The sequence below is a fragment of the Aquarana catesbeiana genome, linkage group LG08, assembly GCF_042186555.1.
Source record: "Aquarana catesbeiana isolate 2022-GZ linkage group LG08, ASM4218655v1, whole genome shotgun sequence".
Classification (NCBI taxonomy): Eukaryota; Metazoa; Chordata; class Amphibia; order Anura; family Ranidae; genus Aquarana; species Aquarana catesbeiana.
The window spans coordinates 242,975,023-242,998,096 of record NC_133331.1 but is presented as its reverse complement, the minus strand read 5'-3'; the positions used below and the strand labels follow the sequence as shown (position 1 = coordinate 242,998,096).

The 23,074-nt window shown below is 43.8% G+C and overlaps 1 protein-coding gene across 2 annotated transcripts in view; it reads right to left on the bottom strand.

The window, feature by feature from the left end:
• TMEM132A (transmembrane protein 132A) overlaps positions 1-23,074 on the bottom strand; it is a 617,882-nt gene that overhangs the window by 482,324 nt on the left and 112,484 nt on the right. For both annotated transcript variants that reach the window (XM_073596966.1, XM_073596967.1), the window contains exon 2: positions 5,192-5,403. In XM_073596966.1, the coding sequence (XP_073453067.1) occupies positions 5,192-5,403 (212 nt within the window). The remainder of the gene's footprint in view (positions 1-5,191; positions 5,404-23,074) is intronic.

Sequence of the window (23,074 nt, the reverse complement as noted above, 5' to 3'; positions counted from 1 at the left end):
TGGCGATGTCAACCTCCGAGGTATAAATTAACCACACCGTGATGCACCCTTATTCCCAGGGGGGTTTAGCATTTCCTGATTGCCACAAATATTTCCTAGCTTCCTAGTTAGTTACTGCTGCCTGGTGACTTTCCCCAGATAAATCTAATTTTAATCTAAATGTTAGAGGCGGCAGCGGTTCATTTCCTCGAGGTCTTACGGTTTCTTCTGTTTAGAGGGCTAAGAGCCCCTTACTCCTCGACTCCCTCCATGTCCACTACCATTATAGCTTGGAGAGCAGGTTTAACATATGAAAATTACCTCAGACACGCGGTGTCACCTAAATGGCCCACTGGCCCACAATGGCATTTGAATTGAAGTCGCATCATGATGCGGCTTGTGCACTGAGGATCTTCAAGGGGAACCCTCTCCAAAATGGAAAAAAAACTGGCATGGGCCCCCCCCCCAAGAGTATACCAGACCCTTATCCGAGCATGCAGCCTGGCAGGTGAGAAAAGGGGGGGATGAACGAGCAAGCCCCCCTGGGTCATACCAGGCCACATGCACTTAACATGGGGGGTAAGTGCCTGCACCCCCCCACCCCAAAGCACCTTGTCCCTATGTTGGGACAGGGCACGATGGGGCAGTGACATCACAAGGAAGTTGGGGCCTCCGGATGACATCACCAGGTGGCCCCGCCCCATGGCTATATAAGTATTTTCACATGGCGGACCTAGCATTACACCGGGAGAGAGCGTTGAGAGAACATCGGAGGAAGAACAGAGGGAGATAACAGCAGAGAGAGGAGACCCAGCAGCAGGAGAAGACAGCGGAGAGAGAACAGGCGGAGAGAGGAGAACAGGAAGAGGGAGAAGACATCAGCGGAGAGAGGAGAACTGGCAGCGGGAGAAGACATCAGTGGAGAGAGGAGAGGAACCGGAGGATGAAGACATCACCGGAGGGAGAAGAAATCGGAAGAGAGACGCCAGAGCTGCTTTAATTAATTACTGCCTGTGTATTGGTTCTATGACACTTTTTTGGTGAATGGGTAGGGGTACAATGTACCCCATACTCATTCACATAGGGTGGGGGGGCCCAGGATCTTACATATAGTTACATAGTAGGTGAGGTTGAAAAAAGACACAAATCCATCAAGTCCAACCCATGTGTGTGATTATATGTCGGTATTACATTGTATATCCCTGTATGTTGCGGTCGTTCCGGACGCTTATCTAATAGTTTCCTGAAACTATCAATGCTCCCCGCTGAGAACACCGCCTGTGGAAGGGAATTCCACATCCTTGCCGCTCTTACAGTAAAGAACCCTCTACGTAGTTTAAGGTTAAACTAATTTAATTAGTTAAATTAATTTAATTTAAGTTTCCTCTAATTTTAAGGAGTGGCCACGAGTCTAGTTAAACTCTCTTCTGCGAAAAAGTTTTAGACCTACTGTGGGGTCACCAGTATGGTATTTGTATATTGAAATCATATCCCCTCTCAAACGTCTCTGCTCCAGAGAGAATAAGTTCAGTGCTTGCAACCTTTCCTCATAACTAATATCCTGCAGACCTTTTATTAGCTTTGTTGCCCTTCTTTGTACTCACTCCATTTCCAGTACATCCTTCCTGAGGACTGGTGCCCAGAACTGGACAGCATACTCTAGGTGCGGCCAGACCAGAGTCTTGTAGAGCGGGATAATTATCGTTTTATCTCTGGAGTGGATCTCCTTTTTAATGCATGCCAATATTCTGTTTGCTTTGTTAGCAGCAGCTTGGCATTACATGCCATTGCTGGGCCTATCATCTACTAGGACCCCCAGGTCCTTTCTCATCCTAGATTCCCCCAGAGGTCCTCCCCCCCCCCCCCCCCCCCGTGTATAGATTGCATTCATATTTACATTTTTCTACATTGAACCTCATTTGCCATGTAGTTGCCCACCCCATTAATTTGTTCAGATCTTTTTGCAAGGTTTCCACATCCTGCGAAAAAGTTATTGCCCAGCTTAGCATCGTCCGCAAATACAGAGATTGAATTGTTTACCCCATCCTCCAGGTCGTTTATGAACAAATTAAATAGGATTGGTCCCAGCACAGAACCCTGGGGGACCCCACTACCCACCCCTGACCATTCCGAGTACTCCCCATTTATCACCACCCTCTGAACTCGCCCTTGTAGCCAGTTTTCAATCCATGTACTCACCCTATGATCCATGCCAACGGACCTTATTTTGTACAGTAAATGTTTATGGCAGGGATCTTCAAACTAGGGCCCTCCAGCTGTTGCGGAACTACACATCCCATGAGGCATTGTAAAATTCTGACATTCACTGACATGACTAGGCATCATGGGAACTGTAGTCCCTGAACAACTGGAGGGCCATAGTTTGAAGACCCCTGGTTTATGGGGAACTGTGTCAAATGCTTTTGCAAAATCCAGATACACCACGTCTAAGGGCCTTCCTTTATCTAATGGCAACTCACCTCCTCATAGAAGGTTAGTAGATTGGTTTAGCAAGAACAATTCTTCATGAATCCATGCTGATTACTGCTAATGATACCGTTCTCATTACTAAAATCTTGTATATAGTCCCTTATCATCCCCTCCAAGAGTTTACATACTATTGATGTTAGGCTAACTGGTCTGTAATTCCCAGGGATGTATTTTGGGCCCTTTTTAAATATTGGTACTACATTGGCTTTTCTCCAATCAGCTAGTACCATTCCAGTCAGTAGACTGTCAATAAAAATCAGGAACAATGGTCTGGCAATTACTTGACTGAGTTCCCCAAGTACTCTCGGGTGCAAGCCATCTGGTCCCGGTGATTTATTAATGTTACGTTTCCCAAGTCTAATTTTAATTCTGTCCTCTGTTAAGCATGGAGGTGCTTCCTGTGATGAGTCAGGAGGATAAACACTGCAGTTTTGGTTACTGAAGCCCCCCGATTCCCTCATGAAGACGGAGGAGAATAATACATTCAATACCCTTGCCATCTCCCCATCTTTTGTAACCAGATGTCCTTCCTCATTCTTTATGGGGCCAATATGGTCTGTCCCCCCTTTTTTACTGTTTACATACTTAAAGAATTTCTTGGGACTTTTTTTGCTCTCCTCCACTATGTGTCTTTCAAGTTCTATCTTAGCCGTCTTTATTGCACCCTTACATTTCTTGTTGCATTCTTTATAAAGTCTGAATGCTGGTAATGATCCCTCAACCTTGTATTTTTTGAAGGCCTTCTCCTTTGCCTTTATGTGCATTTTTACATTGGTGTTAAGCCATCCAGGACTTTTGTTCGTTCTTTTAAATGCATTACCAAATGGGATGCATTGGCTAATGCCCTTATTTAATATGCTCTTAAAGCAAACCCATCTCTCCTCCTTGTTTTTTGTTCCTGAGATTTTATCCCAAGTTATTGCTTCTAGCAATGCTCGCAGTTTAGGGAAGTTGGCTCTTTTAAAATTCAGTGTCTGTGTATTCCCCTTATGTTTCCTATTTGTGTGATTTATACTGAAGCCAATTGACCTGTGATCGCCGTTACCTAAATTGCCCTGTAGTTCCACATCCGTGATCAGGTCTGTATTGTTGGTAATCAGTAGACCCAGTAACGCTTTATTTCTAGTTGGTGCATCTACCATCTGACTGATCTGGGGGGCTTCCAGATACCTATAAGCCCCCCGCCCGCAGACCCCAGCAAACAACTGCCAGGGTTGTCGGGAAGAGTCCCTTGTCCCCATCAACATGGTGACAAGATGCTTCGGGGTGGGGGGCGCAAGCCAACACCCCCCCATGTTAAGGGCATGTGGCCTGGTATGGTCCAGGAGGAGGGGGAGCGCTCGCACATCCCCCCCCCCCTTTCCCTACCTGCTGGGCTGCATGCTCGGATAAGGGTCTGGTATGGATTTTGGGGGGACCCCCACCAATTTTTTTTTTTTTTTTATTTTGGAGACGGTTCCCCTTCAAGATCCTCAGCGCATCATCATGATCTGACTTCTGGTGCGACTTCTATTCAAATCAATGGGCTCTCATAGGGAACCACTGATTTTGAATAGAGGCAGAAAAACACTGCTAAAAGCTAGCCCGGCTAAACGTGCATTAACGCCAATGCAAAAAGCTACTAAAAGCATGTTTTTATAGCTGCTTTTTCCTGGCGTTGGTAATGGCTTCACAGCTCACTTTTTCTAATGCCCTGTGTGCATGGGGCCGACTAGTTACCTTGATTGTTTTGTCTTTTGTTTTCTTGTTTTTGATGTTTATGTGCATTGAAATGTCTAATAAACAGATTTTAAAAAACAAAAAAACATTTTTATACCATTATTTTTATTAACAGCGTTGATTAGGATTATGTAGTGTAAACATACTGGAGTCCCGTCTTGGTGTAGCTAAAAGCACTGAGGGTTTCCATGTTTTAATCTAAACAATTATTGCGCCATTTAGTTCCTGCGGCTGTCACCGATCTCTATCCCTAGGGGAAGTCACATGGGCTGTGACGCAGTGCATTGGGCGAAGCAGGGTGATGTTACGTCCGGTCAGTTAGTTATAAAAATGTATATAATCTGTATATAAAATAAGTGGAACTGGGTCTCTTCACTTTCCTAAGGTAGAAATGGAATCAAGGTTATATAATGCAGCCCTTATAGTTAACAGCATTTACAGATGCCGACAATGTTTATGATTTTGTTAATGATTTGTGAACTTTCCCTTACCTTTATTTGCGATTGCAACCATTGGCCGGGTTAACTTGCAGCTTGGGCAGGAGGGTGGGGGGACGACACTAAAAGCAGGGATCGACACCCTGCCTAAACAAAGCATTTGTGTTTTTTTTCCTTTTTTTTGTCATTTATTGTGTGCATCCAGAGAGTACTCAAACTTTTCCTGTTTTTATTATTCAGTTTTCTCTGTGTCCTTTTGTGCAGTTTCTAATATATAGATCCTTTGATAGGGGAAGAGTTTTTAACTGCTTTATCTGCCTTAACCACAGAGCCCTCCCCTAGGGGCAATGGAAAATATGGGAGATCCAATACTTAGTAAGGGTAACAATTTATTACAGAAGTAAAACGAATGTAATAAATAGTGCTGGAGAGTGTAAAAAATCTGGTTCTCTGGTATATAGACTAAAGGTTCCTTAGTGGGTACTACAATACTTTTCCAGATGGTAATACATTAGAGTCTTGAAACATAATTGCATGTACACTAATGGATATGCTTGTTCTCTTACCTCTTGTTTTTGTACATGCTGAAATGATGCACGTACATGTGGCTCTTTGTTTCCAAGACGGGTTACCAAGAAAGTCTCTTTGCGCAGATCACTTTGTGAAGAGATCACAGATTCTTCATCAGGCACTATATGTTGTAATCTGAAATATTGTGCTGCATCTTTAACCTCCAGAGTGAAAGGAGAAGCTGGAATCCCTGAAGATCTAGTGATGACTGCAAAAAATTTTTTTAGACAAATAGCAAAAAACATTATTCTAAAACTACATTTGCTTTACTCAAAAATATACTGTGCAGCACAAAGATCTGCATTGAAGGGCATGAACTTAGCTCCTTTAAATCTAAGACAAAAATGGGATAATTGGCGCTACCTACATGCTAAAGGGTGATCTAATAAGTCACTCTTTAGTCGCTAAAACAACTGTTAAATCGCAGTGATAAAATAAACCCCCTTCCCCTAGACAAGGGTGTAATGGAGTAAAATGATCCACCCGTGTGTGAACAAAGCTCTCAGCCTAAAGTCAAAGAGTATTCTGAGCCCGCACTAGAGATCTAAATCTTACCAAAGGGAAAGGGTGATGAATAATAATGACCCAGTGCCTAAAAATAAGCAAGGTGATGTGATAACGGCTAAAAGTTAGGTACTCCAAATGAATGTGTCCAAAAGAATTTGGAAATAAACCTCTATAAATACAAAAATATATATGTTATGCACAAAAAATATTAATAATGTGCCAGGGAAAGTCTACCAAAATTGATTAATCAGACAAAAATGCAAAGTCCACAGAATAATGCAAACAAAACAGTGCAAAAAAACAAAAAATGCAAAAAAAAAAATCGCACAAAGAACAGAAGCAGCACAATAATCGCACCACCTATAAAAAACGCATAAATGCATGCCGTTATCACATCACCTTGCTTATTAGGCACTGGGTCATTATTGTTCATCACCCTTTCCCTTTGGTAGGATTTAGATCTCTAGTGAGGGCTCAGAATACTCTTTGGCTTTAGGCTGAGAGCTTTGTTCACACACAGGTGGATCATTTTACTCCATTACACCCTTGTCTAGGGGAAGGGTGTTTATTTTATCACTGCGATTTAACAGTTGCTTTTAGCAACTAAAGAGTGACTGATTAGATCACCCTTTAGCATGTAGGTAGTACCAATTACCCCGTTTTTGTCTTATATTTTTTTCATTAGTAATCTCCTCACGGGGGGGGTTTACTGGGGAGGCAGCCACCTGTATTTTTTGTCCTAAGCGCGGCACTTTTCTATTTTTACTTATTAACTCCTTTAAATGATGATAACCAAATAGAAGGATCTTAAATACTGCAATACTTGCTTATGAAATGGCAGTTTGGATCTAGCTTCCATGCATGGATAACATCTTTGCATATTACGCCCTATTACAACCTATGCAGGTTGCTTCGCTAATAAATTTTGTGTTGGAATTGCTGGCTAGGTTGATGAGGAAAACTCTAATATCAAAAGGGATAAACCATGAAGGCATTCTATTTAAAATTCACCCATTCATCGACAATATCTTGCTGACTCCGTCCCAACCATCTTTATCCTCTTATTGTCACCCTGCAGGACTTTGCTAACATCTCAGAAATTACAGTCATTAATAGCAAGTGCCAGACATTAAATATATTTACATCCCTGCCCCCACTGTTAATCTTCCACAACAAAACTATTAATTTCATTGGTCACACAAATCTCTCAATTACCTTGGCAAAAATTGTACATGTTCCTTTAGATCCTTTTATGTCAAGAATTGTGCCTATTTTAATGTTTGAAATCCCTTCTACATTTCTTAACCACTTAAGGACCAGATTTTTATTTGTAAACAACAAGTGTCAAAAAAAAAGATCAGTATTTTTTTGCTACAAAATTACTTAGAACCCCCAAACATTATATATATTTTATTCAGCAGAGGCAATAGAGAATAAAATGGCAGTTGTTGCAAAAAACACCTCTCTCTCTCTCTCTCATATATATATATGTATAATATGAAAGTTTTTTACATAAATAAAAATTGTCCCTTTCATTCTTTTTTATCACTTTTTGCTATTGCAAGAAATGTAAACAGCCCTTGTAATAACAATACAGCATGACAGCTCCTCTTTATGGAGAAATATGGGCTCTATAAGACCCCACATCTCTCTACAATGAAAAGCATTAGATCAAAAAACACACAAAAAAAATGATTCAATGCTTTAAAAAAATGTCTTTCTTACATTGTTTACATCATGACATTCCTCCAGTCCTCCTAGACCATAGATATGAGCAGAGACCATCTTTCCTCTGTTCATCTGCGTGACTGGCTGCCAAGCCCAGGAACCACTGGAAAGTGGCGGGGGGGGGGGGGTAAGCCGCCGCTTGGATCACTTCTATCAGAAAGACCGGTCCCTGAGGGGAATTTAATACCTGAGTCATGGCATCTAGCTGCAGCCATAATCCTGGTATTAAAGTCAAACTTATGATGTATTTTCCCAGTTAGGCGGTCAGCAAGTGGTACTCCCTACACATCTTCTGGCCTGGCGGGATACAGGTTTTCAACAAAAAACCTTGCTTCTCAAACTTGTTTACCCATTTCCCTACTCTTTCTGTACCAATACTAGTATATGCATCAAAATCGCTGCAATTAAGCATCATTAACTTTATCTGGAATGAACACAATGCATGACTATCCCAAAAGACCATGTTTATGGAAGTCTGAGAGTCCAAAGCCTAATAAATTATCATCAGGTAGCACATATGGCCCACCTTGTGAATTTACATGTGTCTACATACACTCAGCAGCCACTTTACTAGGCACATCTGTTCAATTGCTTGGTAACACAAATTGCTAATCAGACAACCACATGGCAGCAACTCAATGCATTTAGGCATCTAGACGTGGTGAAGACGACTTGCTGAAGTTCAAACTGAGCATCAGAAGGGGGGGGAAAAGGGATATAAAAAGAGGATGTAAACTAGGGCTGAAACAACTAATCAATTAATTGACAACTATTCGATTATGAAATTAATCGCTTACTATTTTCATAATCGATTAATCGGCCAGTAACATAATGGGGTTAAAAAACTAAAAATAAAATGAGCCCTTTATAGTACAAAAAGAGCAAATAATTGCTACTGTAAATATTACGTTCACAGTTCTACAGTAAAAAAAAATGAACCCCTTACAGTAGTGATTATCTGCTTTTTTGTACTATAAAGGGCTAATTTTAGTTTTTTTTAACCCCATTATGTTACTAAACGTCTTAGACCTGGTTCACATCTATGTGTTTTTTGGTGCTTTTTGCAGAAACGCACTACAGTTCATTTACATGGTTTCCTATGGGACACGTTCACATCTATGCTTTTTTCAGCCGCTGCATATTTGGAAAGGGTCAAGGACTTTTTTTTTTAACGCAAAACGGTGCTTTTTTGGTTCAATATACTTCAATGGAGAAGCTGCAGAAAAGCATGTAATGCGTTTTTTGCAGCAATTTGTGTTTTTTAAACTGCCCAACAAATTGGCCAAAAAAAAAAAAAAATGCAAAAAACAGAAATTGCAGCAAAATCATGTGTGCAAAAGTCAAAATGCACAGCAAAAAGCACTGCAGAAACACCTCAAAAGCAAACTGCATAGGTGTGTACAGAGCCTTATGCTGGCCACACGGATCAATTTTTAGACGAGAATATTCAGAGGAAAAATCTGTGTACATTCGCTGAATAAAAGAATGTTGTTTGAAATTTTCACTTGTTTTTAACATTCTGTTTTTAAAATGAATGTAATTTCTGAACGAAAACCACATACACTGTCTGAAAATTCCTTTGACCAAGAAGTTTTCTATTTCCAAATTTTCCTGTCACTGTGGTTGAAAATGAACCTCGGTTTGACCCCACTAACAATTAGAAAATCGAACGAACGTTCTTAAAATTAAATTTTTTTTGAAGGAAGACATTGTTTGTTTTTTTAAATAAAAAAATATATCTCTGAGTCTGATGATATTTACCAGATTCACCCTTTAATACTATATACAGTACATCTCTCCTCTAATAATATATACAGTATATCTCTCCTCTAATAGTACATACAGTATATCTCTTCTGTCTGTTATTCTCAGAGCAGATTAGATATTTTGCTCCCTAATCATATAGTTGGTTATTTATATTTACCACTGCATATAGATATTTAAGAATAAATTGCCTTTTTTTAAACTTTACATATTAACTACACCACACTTTTTTTTAAGGTTATTAACGGATTAATCGAAACAATAAATCAGCCAACTAAATCGATTATGAAAATAATCAGTTGCAGCCATAATGTAAACCTCCAAAAAAATTTAAAAAAATAAACAAACCCTGCAAGACAAAGGCATAATGAGCTAGTATGTATCGTATACTAGCTCATTATGAAATACTTACCTCAGAACGATGCCCTGAATAGGCGCTGTCACTCCGAGTACATGGCCGACATCTTCCACCGGAGTTACTTCGGGTTCACAGCTCCGGCGCTGTGATTGGCCTCACTGGCATCACTCTGGCACATGCGCGTGGGAGCCGCCGGTCACAGCATGGGTCCTGAAGAAACGGCACTGGCTGTGCGAATGCGCCGATTATGTCGACAGCAGCGCATTTACTTAACATCTCCTAAACTATACAAGTTTAGGAGATATTCACGGTACCTTGTTATAGGCTTACCTGTAGGTAAAAGTGGTGTAACAGGGTTTACAATCACTTTCAGTGACTGAACGAGGAATGGTTGTTGGTGCTAGACGGGCTGATCTGAGTATTTCAAAAACTACTGATCTACTGGGATTTTCATGCACAACTATCTCTAGGGTTTACAGAGAATGGTGGGGAAAAAGAGAAAATATCCAGTGAGCGGCAGTTGTGCAGACAAAAATGCCTTGTTGATGTCAGAGGAGAATGGGCAGACTGGTTTGGGATGATAAAAAGGAAACAGTAACTCAAATAACCACTCGTTACAACCAAGGTATGCAGAATACCATGTCTGAATGCACAACACATCGAACCTTAAAGCAGATGGGCTACAGCAGCAGAAGACCACACCGGGTGCCACTCCTGTAAGCGAACAGGAAACAATTCACACAGGCGCACCAAGATTAGACAATAGAAGATTGGAAAAAAACATTGCCTGGTCTGAGGAGTCTCAATTTCTGCTCCGACATTCAGATGGTAAGTAGGGTTAGAATTTGGCATAAACATGAAAGCATGGATCCATCCTGCCTTGTATCAACAATACAGGCTGGTGGTGGTGTAATGGTGTGGGGGATATTTTCTTGGCACACCTTGGGCCCCTTAAAACCAATTGAGCATTGTTTAAATGCCATGGCCAACTAAGTATTGTTGCTGACCATGTCCATCACTTTATGACTACAGTGTACCCATCTTCTGATGGCTACTTCCAACAGGATAATGCACCATGTCACAAAAGCTCAAATCATCTCAAACTGGTTTCTTGAACAGGACAATGAGTTCACTGTACTCCAATAGTCACCAGATCTCAATCCAATAGAGAACCAGGATGTGGTGGAACAAGAGATTATGGATGTGCATAATGGATGTGCAGCCGACAAATCTGCAGCAACTGCGTGATGCTATCATGCCAATATGGACCAAAATCTCTGAGGAATGTTTCCAACGCCTTGTGGAATCCATGCCACGAAGAATGAAGGCAGTTCTGAAGGCAAAAGGGGGTCCAACCCAGTACTAGCAAGGTGTACCTAATAAAGTGGCTGGTGAGTGTATATACAATACCCTTTAGGGCCCTACTGAAAAATATGCCCTGGATATCTAACAACCTCGGCTAAGCCCCCCTTACAACATAACCTGAAAATCTGGCATTCAGAAAACGATTCTAGCTCCTGAAGTCTAAAAGTTACCTTTGGAAATCTAAGGCTCCATTCACACCTCAACATTTGTAATCGCGGGTGGAATCGCTACAATTCTGCCTGCAATTCCATAATTGCGGCAAAACGCGGGATGTGATTGTGATGCCACTACTTGTTTTTTTTTTTTTCTTTTTTAATTCTTTTTATTGATTTTAAAGACAAACAAACAATCACGAACATACTTTGACCGGCAACATACCAATCGAAGCCGACCTCGCAGGGCCAGCAATAACTAATCTAAACATTCTTAAACCCCCCCCCCCTTCCCTCCCCCCAACCCCTCAACCCGACCAACAGTCATATAATAGCAGATAAGAATCTGTGCATCATGAATTTCAATTATTTGTAAGAACATCCTCTCTTAGACCCCCGTGTATTTTTCCTATTAAGCATATAGATCAGAAAACAATAAATAGTTATTTATTTACTAATGACCAGTAATCAGCAAAAATGTTAGTTAGACTATTTCTTTACCACCTAACCAATGAATACCACTCCTAACTCACTGTAGCAGTAGAGTCCAGCCACGCCTGCCATACCTTCGTGAATTTCTTGGGACAACCTCTGGCGTGATAAGTTGCCTTGTATAAGGGGATAACCGAATTGACCAATTTTTTCCAAAATAATAAAGTAGGGGCAGTGTTTTTTTTCCAGTTTAGTAAAATAGCTTTCCTGCCATAGAATAACCCAATATTTAATAGGGTGCGATGTGCACGGGAAGGAACCACCTCCTCCACCAGTCCTATTAGACAAACTCTAGGCGTTAATGGAACCAAAGTGCTTAGTACCTCCGCCAGACATTCTATTATTCCCGACCAGAATCTTTGAATGTGCGCACAGCTCCAGAATATATGCTCTGCGTCCGCTGGGGCATGAGAGCATCGCCAACATTGATTACTCACTGTTGGGTAAATACGGGACAACCTAGCCGGGGTGAGGTATATCCTGTGTAGAAATTTAAAATGAATTAAACGATCCCTAGCCGAAACTAGATGTTTAAACGGATGGTCCCACATGTCGTCCCAGTCTTCCCCCTGAATATCTGTAATCTCCCTCTCCCATCTTTCTCTACATTTGGTGATTCCCGAGGGTGTTTTTTTAAAGAGAGATTTGTATACTGAGGATAAGGGTTTGACTAAGTCCTCCTCTACTAACGTGGTTTCCAATAGTGAAGGTAGATATTCTATCCTTTGACCTATAATTTGTTCCTTAAAGGCATGTCTCAGTTATAAGTAACGAAAAAAGAAGGAGTTGGGAAGGTCATGCCTGGCCTTTAACTGATCAAAAGTGCAAAGTTTCCCCTCACTAGTAATGTCCTTCAAAATCTTATTACCTTTGCATGCCCAGATCATAGGATCAGGGAGAGAGAAAAAGTGTGGAAGCCTCGGATTCATCCATAGGGGAGCTGAGGGCGTAATTCCTGTATAGCTGGGAGACATTAAGGTTTCCCAGGCCTTAATTGTCATTTTCATTGATTCTGTCAGGGGTAGACAGGATTTCGGGCCTCTATACAAAGCCAGCTTTAAACTTTCGTAGGACCCCAGATGTGCAGCTTCAACTACTGTGGCAGAATCACCAGAATCCGCCGTCAACCATCTCCTAGCAAAGACCATCTGACCAGCAAGAAAGTATTTCTGCCAGTCAGGCAGAGCCAACCCCCCCTGACCCCATGGTTCCTGTAATACTTTAATACTTATACGTGGAGAATTTGGGGACCATATAAAGGATCCTATGATGCTATTTAATGTTTTAAAATACCCCTTGGGAATCCACACTGGGGAGTGCCGCAAAAAATATAGGATCACCGACAGAAATTTCATTTTTATTAGGCTGACCCGCCCAATCAAGGGGAGAGGTAGGGTCTTCCATGCCGCCGTTTTTTGTTTAAGTCTATTTATCAAGGGTAAGAGATTCAGAGACAGGTAATCTTGAACATTAGCTGTGACTCTGACCCCTAAGTAATTGATGAAACCCATTGTAACGGCAGAGTATCGTCTGCCAATTTGTTTGCCTCTTTTCCCAACGGTAAGATAGATGACTTACTCCAGTTTACACGCAAACCTGAAAAAGTGGCGAACCTATCCATAATCAGCAAAGCCGCCCTAAGAGATGGACCGGGATCTTTAAGAAACAGAAGCAAATCATCAACATATAATGCAATACATTCAATTATGGATCCCACACGGATTGCTCGCACCCCCTCTGAACGCCGAAGGGCCCTAGCCAGGGGCTCCATCATCAGAGCGAAAAGGAAAGGGGAGAGCGGGCACCCCTGCCTGGTGCCTCTACCTATTTGGAAGAAATTAGAAACCATGGTGCCAAGCCTCACCGCCGTCCTCGGTGCACTGTAAAGTAGGCCGACCCAGCGACGGAAGCCAGGACCGAACCCTCCATGCTCTCCAAAACCTTATGCATGTATTGCCAGTCCACAGAATCGAAAGCTTTCTCGATATCTATGGAGACAACCAGTTTGGCCGGGAACTCCGTATTATCCATCTGAATATGTGTAAACAGCCTTCTTAAGTTTGTATCCGTAGACATACCTGGCATAAAACCTGTTTGATCGATGTTAACCAGGGTCGAAATGACCGTGGCCAGTCTTGTGGCTAATATCTTAGCAAGAATCTTTGGATCCGAGTTAAGTAATGCTATTGGGCGATATGACGGGCACAACTGCGGGTCCTTGCCTGGCTTCAGGAGAAGTACATATATGCCTCCATCATTGAAGCCAGCAAGGAACCATTTTCCCAACAATACTTGAACAATAAAGTTAATCTAGTGGCCAGTTGTGACATGTGGACCTTATAGAAGTCGGCAGGAAATCCATCCGGGCCCAGAGCTTTATTTGGGGGGAAAGAAAGTATGGCTGCCTCAACTTCCAGAACAGAGATATCTGCATCTAACTGAGTGGCATCGGTATCTGTTAATTTAGGCATGGAAAGACTCTGGAGAAGATCTTCCAGCTCTGCCACGTTATAAGACTGGATTGGGGAGTATAGGGCCTTGTAGAAACTCACAAATTCATCCAAGATTCCCACTGGATCCGATATTAAGGTCCCTGCACTGTTTTTTATCACCGGTATGCTAACAGGAATCTTTTGGTCCGCCACCAGATTGGCCAACAGCTTACCATTTTTATCCCCCTCAGCAAAAATATTTTCCGCCCTCCGTTTTGCCTCAGTATGAGCCAATTCTGTGAAATGAACTTCTAATGTTCTTCTACTTTGCAGCAAGGAGGCATAATTAGCCTCCGAGGGGGAGTCCGTCTGAAGCTGTGCACACTCCCTCTCCCTAGCCATAAGAGTTTCATTTTCCTTATTATGTTCTTTCCTAGCCGCTTTAATTGCTGATATAAATTCACCTCTTGAGACCGCTTTCAAAGCATCCCAAACAATAGGCGGGTCAGCCATATCCACATTTGTCACCCAAAAGGTTTCCATGGCAGCTTGAACTGGTGTAGTTACTTGCTCCTCTTGCAACCAACCCGGTGCCAATCTCCAACCCCCTTTATGACCTCTGGTAGGATAAGTCAAAGTAACCAACAAAGGATTGTGATCTGAGGTCCCCCCAGCTAAGTAATCTGATGCACTTAAACTGTTCAATAGTAGGGCATTCCCAAATGCTAAGTCTATTCTAGCTGAGGATTTGTGAGTGGTAGACAAATGTGAATATGCCACGACCCCCCGGGTTTTTCCACCTCCAAACTTCAGTTAAACCCGCTACCGAAGCCCACGTGCAGAGATCCATTGAGGCTGTCCTATTAGCATTAGATGAATCCAGTGTAGAATCCAGTATATTATTAAAGTCACCCATAAATAACATAGGTAGATGTAGGTACGGTGCTAGAGTAGTTAACAAATCATATAACAATTGCACTTTAAATGGTGGAGGTATGTAAACATTCACAAGTAGTATTTTTTGATATGCCAGATCTAACACTAATGCCACATATCGCCCTCCCGGGTCAGTAAACACCTGATGGATGTTGCATGCAATCGCCTTACTTATCAATATAGATGTACCTCTAGCGTATGATGAATAAGAGGAATGAAAGGACCTCTGTATCCATGGTCTACGCAATGCAAGCAATTTATTTCCCTCCACATGTGTCTCCTGGAGGAGAACGACATGCGGCTTCACTTGTTTAAGATATTGAAACACAGCTGCCCTCTTGAATTTGTTATTCAGACCCCTAACATTAAATGAAATGATTTTTATCCTACTATCCATAATCTTTAAGTAACATATCTAATGTACCAGACTTCCCAAATGATATCACAATTATGGCTAAGCAAAATAAGTCTGGGGGTGTGAGCAAGAAAGGAACCTTTGATGCAACATTTGTACTACTTATATGACTGTTGTCAAACCCCCCCCCCCCCCGCTGTTATACCAGAAACTGGGAACCTTACAACAAAACAAAAACCAAAAAAAGTCCGGTATGCAGCTTTGACCCTGTAACCAAAAACTCCAAAAGAGTTCAACCAAAAGTGTCGATAGTTCGGCATAAAAGAAAAATGAAAAAACATAGTCTGCTTCTTGAGACTCCTTGTTGATTCCATGTAAAAGTACAGCCGAATAAATCTGACGATGCTGTAAGTAGTACAGTAATAGTGGAAATAATTGCGGTGTTATGCAGACATCTCCATGTAGGCCTCTCAGCTCCAAATACTAATGGATTCATTGTAGAAAATAATGCCTCATAGGCTGAAAGTACTCCAACAGGAGGACAGCCCCTTAAAGCACCTGCAGCTGCAATTCTGTGTTACTATTCTCGCTCCTCCGTCCTCTGGGAGCCTCCTCCCTCAATTAACTTGAGCAACTAGGAGGAAAGTCCTGCAGTGTAACAGGAGGCAAAAAAGTAAAGATAAAGAAGGCCAGAGTATAGATCCAGGAACTGTGTGCTGATGAAAAATAAAGTGAACAAAAAGGAACTTCATTGTAGACATTCCAGCAAAGAACAGTGTCATCCCAAATTTTGATCCAGCCAGTCCTTAGCATCTTGCGGGGTTTCAAAAAATTTCACAGTACCTTTATGTTGTACCCTGAGACGACTGGGGTAAAGCATGCTGTATTTGAGCTCTCTCTCCCTGAGCCACCTCTTGACATCCGTAAATGAGCGTCGTCTTTTCTGGGTTTCTGCCGAGAAGTCTAGGAATAGCATAATACGGGCGTTCTCGAATTTTAACTCTTTGTGCTTCCTGGCCTCAGCTAGCAACATGTCGCGGTCCCTATAATTAAGGAACCGTACCAGAAATGGCCTCAGTGGGGCACCTGAAGGTCTGGCTCCCGTGGGGACTCTGTGTGCTCTTTCAGCCACATACGTGGGGGGGAGATCTCCCAGAGAGAGCAACAATTTGAAAAATCGTTCTGCAAACGCGGTCGTATCGGTGCCCTCTGCTCCCTCCGGAAGGCCCACCACCTGCACATTATTTCGTCGCTGGCGGTCCTCAGAATCATCTGCTCTGCGTTGCAAGGCCCCCACCATCTCCTTCAGCTCCCTTAGTTGTGACCCATGACTGTGTGAGGCGTCTTCCACTTCCGAAATGCGGTCCTCCGCAGTGGTTAGTCTGCCCCTAATCTTATCCAAATCATGGCGGATAAGATTGCATTCTGAGGCCAGTAAATCAATGCGCCCGATTAGCTCCGATTTAGATGCCGCTATAGCCTCTATGATCGGACCAGTTATAGCTGCTGTATCCAGCTCAATCTCTGCCGAGGAGAGAGGATTATCCTCAGGTTGCGGTGCAGAAGTTATGTCCCGCTGCGCCATTTTTACATTGGTCGTCGTGGCGCGCTGCTGTGTCGTCTTCACAGGAGCTGTATCAGAGGAGGAGTGGGCGGGGCTAGTCGCCATGCTGCCCTGGGAACGGAGATTTCTCTGTTCTTTCGGCGGCTGAGAACGGGGGTTTCTCTGTTGCCTCGATACCGAGGATGGCATAGTAAGCCACCCAAACGTCTCCGCTCACTGAGAGACACCGTCAGCAGTGTCACAAACCGCAAAATCGGCTGCAATCAGGATAAAATGCCGGAGGTTTGCAGGAGCTCAGAGCACACATGTCCTGCCTCGATCACATCCCGGTCACGCCCCCATGCCACTACTTGTTAATGGCACCTCAATCGCAGTGCAATTTGCTGTGATTGGCAGGCTATAAATCGCTCTGCAATCACAACACAATCGCAACGCGCTACGCTGTCACCCCAAAAGAAACTCTTGCTCCTTTTTGAGCGACAATCTTCACGTGTTGCAATTTATCGCCTGCTAATCGCGGCGAAATTGCACCACGATTGGGGTGCCATTAACAAGTAATGCAGTTTTGCCACAGTTCTGGAATCACGGGCAGAATCGTGGCGATTAAACCCACAATTCCATATGCCTATGTGTGAATGGAGCCTCAAATTCCCTGTCATCTCCCACCTCTTACAACTTTGTATCAAAATAGCAGTGTAACTTGAATTGCCGTAAAACCCTAGAGGACTGGACACACATATGGGCCTCGATACACCTAAATGTTCTCTGAAAATCACACTGTAAGAATCATGACTTGGGAATTATTATGATCTAACATAATTTATCATAAATTCTAAATAAGTTTTATTATGGCAGAGCGGTTTACAATTCCCCATCCCCAGCCACCCACTCTCCTCTATGGAGGACTATCTATTCCCTTTAGTTATCATCTCATTTTATATTATAAGATGTGTGTAAACAGTCTTCACTATACAACTGCATCCTTATACTACTGCTCTCCACTCCTCCTGGAGGGTATATGCAGTTTAGATATTGTAATGCTTTGAAAAACACATATAAAAAAATATTGAAATTGAAGAAATGGTCGGATCCAGCACCCTCCAGGTCCAGGATAAAAAATAGATTTTATTGGAAAACTGGCATAAATTAAAACTACATGTTTCAGAACTTGTGTCCTTTCACAAACTGCTGCTTTAAATTTTCACTCTTTGTTATATTGCAGCCATTTGCTAAAATCATTTAAGTTCATTTTTTCCTCATTAATGTACACACAGCACCCCATATTGACAGAAAAACACAGAATTGTTGACATTTTTGCAGATTTATTAAAAAAGAAAAACTGAAATATCACATGGTCCTAAGTATTCAGACCCTTTGCTTTGACACTCATATAATTAACTCAGGTGCTGTCCATTTCTTCTGATCATCCTTGAGATGGTTCTACACCTTCATTTGAGTCCAGCTGTTTTTGATTATACTGATTGGACTTGATTAGGAAAGCCACACACCTGTCTATGTAAGACCTTACAGCTCACAGTGCATGTCAGAGCAAATGAGAATCATGAGGTCAAAGGAACTGCCTGAAGAGCTCAGAGACAGAATTGTGGCAAGGCACAGATCTGGCCAAGGTTACAAAACCTGCACTTAAAGTTTCAAAGAGCACAGTGGCCTCCATAATCCTTAAATGGAAGACGTTTGGGAGGACCAGAACCCAGAGCTGGCCGTCCGGCCAAACTGAGCTATCGGGGGAGAACAGCCTTGATGAGAGAGGTAAAGAAGAACCCAAAGATCACTGTGGCTGAGCTCCAGAGATGCAGTCGGGAGTTGGGAGAAAGTTGTAGAAAGTCAACCATCACTGCAGCCCTCTACCAGTTGGGGTTTTATGGCAGAGTGGCCTGACGGAAGCCTCTCCTTGGTGCAAGACACATGAAAGCCCGCATGGAGTTTGCTAAAAAACAAAACACCTGAAGGACTCCAAGATAGCGAGAAATAAGTTTCTTTGGTCTGATGAGACCAAGATAGAACTTTTTGGCCTTAATTCTAAGCGGTATGTGTGGAGAAAACAAGGCACTGCTCATCACCTGTCCAATACAGCCCCAACAGTGAAGCATGGTGGTGGCAGCATCATGCTGTGGGGGTGTTTTTCAGCTGCAGGGACAGGACGACTGGTTGCAATCGAGGGAAAGATGAATGAGGCCAAGTACAGGGATATCCTGGACGAAAACCTTCTCCAGAGTGCTCAGGACCTCAGACTGGGCCAAAGGTTTACCTTCCAACAAGACAATGACCCTAAGCACACAGCTAATATAACGAAGGAGTGGCTTCACAACTCCATGACTGTTCTTGAATGGCCCAGCCAGAGTCCTGACTTAAACCCAATTGAGCATCTCTGGAGAGACCTAAAAATGTCCACCAACATTTACCATCCAATCTGACAGAACCGGAGAGGTTCTGCAAGGAGGAAGAGGATCTGCAAGGAGGAATGGCAGAGGATCCCCAAATCCAGGTGTGAAAAACTTGTTGCATCTTTCCCAAAAAGACTCATGGCTGTATTAGATCAAAAGGGTGCTTCTACTAAATACAGAGCAAAGGGTCTGAATACTTAGGACCATGTGATATTTCAGTTTTTATTTTTTAATAAATCTGCAAAAATGTCAACAATTCAGTGTTTTTCTGTCAATATGGTGTGCTGTGTGTACATTAACCACTTGCCGACCGACGCACGGTGATGTACGTCGGCAGAATGGCACGGGCAGGCAAAAGGACTTACAGGTACGTCCCTGCCTTCCCGCGGGCGGGGGGTCCCATAGGACCCCCCGGGTGCCCGCGGTGGTCGGATTCAGGTCAGGGGCGATCAAAGGTGAGGGGGAGGTCACTCATTCGTGGCTCCCCCCTCGCGATCGCTCCTGGCGAATGACAGGCTTCCTCGACTTCTGTAATGTAAACAGAAGCGGAGGAAGTGATGTCATCTCTCCTCGAGCTGGTCTTTTCGTTCCGGCGCCGAGGAGAGAAGACATCCAAGTAAGTTTGCACAACACTACACTTCCAGTAGAACACGCAGGCACACTTTTCAACCCCCCCCCCCCCATCACCCCCCAGTCACCTCCTGATCACCCTCCTGTACCCCCTGTCACACTGACACCAAAAGCATTTTTTTTTTTTCTGATTATTGCATTGGTGTCAGTTATAAGTGGTAGGGCAGTTAGGGTTAGCCCCCTTTAGGTCTGGGGTACCCCCCTGTAGGTCTAGGGTACCCCCCTAACCCCCCCTAATAAAGTTTTAACCCTCGTGATCACCCCCTGTCGCCAGTGTCACTAAGCGATAGTTTTTCTGATCGCTGTATTAGTGACACAGGTGATGCTAGTTAGGGAGGTAAGTATATAGGTTCGCCGACAGGGACCCCTATATACCACCTAATAAAGGTTTTAACCCCCTGATTGCCCCCTAGTTAACCCTTTTACCAGTGATCACCATATAATTGTTACGGGTGACGCTGGTTAGTTTGTTTTTTATAGTTTATTACAGTTTTAGGGCACCCGCCGTTTATTACCTTATGAAGGTTTAAAGCGGAGTTCCACACAAAAATGGAACTTCCGCTTTTCGGAACCCTCCCCCCCTCCGGTGTCACATTTGGCACCTTTCAGGGGGGAGGGGGGTGCAGATACCTGTCTAAGACAGGTATCTGCACCCACTTCCGGCATAGACTCCCATGGGAGTCTATGCCTCTTCCCGTCCCGACCGCGCTGTCTGCTGGGAACACACAGCTCCCAGGAAAGAGCGGGGACCACTAGGGACGCGCAGCGCGACTCGCGCATGTGCAGTAGGGAACCGGGAAGTGAAGCCGCAACGCTTCACTTCCTGATTCCCTCACCTAGGATGGCGGCGGCAGCTGCCGAGAACCGAGCGGGTTCTCGGTGTCCCCTGCCGACATCGCTGGACCCTGGGACAGGTAAGTGGTCATGTATTAAAAGTCAGCAGCTGCAGTATTTGTAGCTGCTGGCTTTTAATATTTTTTTTTTTTTGGCGGTGTGGGTGAACCCCCGCTTTAACCCCCTGATCGCCTGGCGGTGATATAAGTTAAGTTTTTAGGGCCAGATAAGGTCTGCGTCGCCTCAGGCAGCGTCAGGTTAGCGCCAGTACCGCTAAAACCCACGCACGCAGCATATACCTCCCTTAGTGCTATAGTATCTGAACGGATCAATATCTGATCCGATCAGATCTATACTAGCATCCCCAGCAGTTTAGGGTCCCCAAAAACGCAGTGGTAGCGGGATCAGCCCAGATACCTGCTAGCACCTGCGTTTTGCCCCTCGGCCCAGCCCAGCCCAGCCCACCCAAGTGCAGTATCGATCGATCACTGACACTTACAAAACACTAAGCACACATAACTGCAGCGTTCGCAGAGTCAGGCCTGATCCCTGCAATCGCTAACAGTTTTTTGGTAGCGTTTTGATACAGTAGCTGACAGTCAGGAGCTTTTTTGCCTGCGAGTCCCACTAGTGTACCCCTAAACTTAGAGCCCAAAATGGCAAATCGAAGGTACACTAGTGAAGAGGCCTACACGTTTCTGAGCATGACAGATAGTGAAGAGGAAGTCAGTCATCTGTCAGATTCAGATGAGTGACGCTATTCCTTCTGGTGAACTGGCAAGCACCAGCGGCCTAGTACACCCTGGTCGTACATCCAGCAGTGCAGTATCACGTGGTGACGTGGCGAGTCCCATAAGTGCAGTTCAAGCTGGCGAGGTGGCAAGCACTAGTAGTGTCCCGCTGCCACCAAGAAGATGAACACAGGCCCATCGAGCCCATAGTGCCCTTCCTGCTGCATTCGCCAATCCTAATTGGGAACCCACCACTTCTGCAGCACCCGTACTTCCCCCATTCACTGGCCAACTCGGAATTCAGGTGGAAACAGTTGATTTTACGCCACTGGATTTTTATTCACTGTTTTTCACTGAAGATCTCTATAGATCTATTGTGGACCAAAGCAATTTATATGCTGGTCAACACATTCCCCAGTCCTCCCTTGCCAGGGATTGGAGACCAATTACGGTTTCCGAATTTAAGATCTTTCTGGGCCTTTCCCTCAACATGGGCATAACTAAAAAGAGTGAGTTGCGGTCATATTGGTCCACTGACCCAATTCACCATATGCCCTTGTTCTCTGCCTCCATGACCAGGGCACGATACGAGCAGATTTTGCGGTTCATGCACTTCATTGACAATGAACTCTGTCGTCCTCGTGGAGACCCTGAATACGATCGGCTCTACAAAATTAGGCCCCTCGTAAACCACTTCGACCAGCGTTTTGCAGTCTTGTTTACTCCCCATCAAGTTGTCTACGTTGATGAGTCCCTGATTAAACTTTCTGGCCGCTTGTCATTCAAACAGTACCTTCCCAGCAAGCATGCCAGATACGAGGTCAAGATGTATAAGCTCTGTGACAGGGCCACAGGCTATACATGTAGTTTTATGGTTTTCGAGGGCAAAGATAGTCACGTAGAGCCGACAAACTGCCCTGACTACATAGGAAGCGCTGGCAAGATAGTGTGGAACTTGGTGTCACCCTTATTCGGAAAGGGGTACAATTTTTACACGAGTGTGCCACCTTTTAGTCACCTTTTTGATCATCAAATTGGAGCATGTGGCACCGTGCGACCTAATCGCCGGGGCTTTTCCCAACGGCTTGTAGATTCCAGTCTTAGGCTGGGGGAAGAGAGCCTGCTTGCGGTGTAATAATTTGCTCGCTATGAAGTGGAGGGACAATAAGAATGTTTTAGTTCTTACCTCCCTTCATGCAGACACGACGGTCCAAATTACTACGGCGACTGGTGTTGTGGAGAAACCCCACTGTGTCCACGAATATAACCAAAATATGGGAGGGGTGGACCTCAACGACCAGTTGTTGGCGCCTGCCTAGTTGCCCGTAAGGCCAGACGCTGGTACAAAAAAGTATCTGTATAATTATTTCAATTGGCTTTGCTGAACACTCATGTGCTATACAGAGCTTCAGGACAGACTGGATCCTTCCTTAAATTCCAGGAAGAGATCGTCAGAGCCCTTCTGTTTCCAGACGGTCCTCCACCTCACCTTCCCCAACCAGATGCAGTAAGCCGGCTGCATGGGAGGCATTTTCCTTATGTCCTCTCGAGTAACCCTACCCAACGAGCCCCCCAAAGAAAATGTTGTGTCTGCAGAAAGCGCGGATATAGGCGTGACACCCGGTA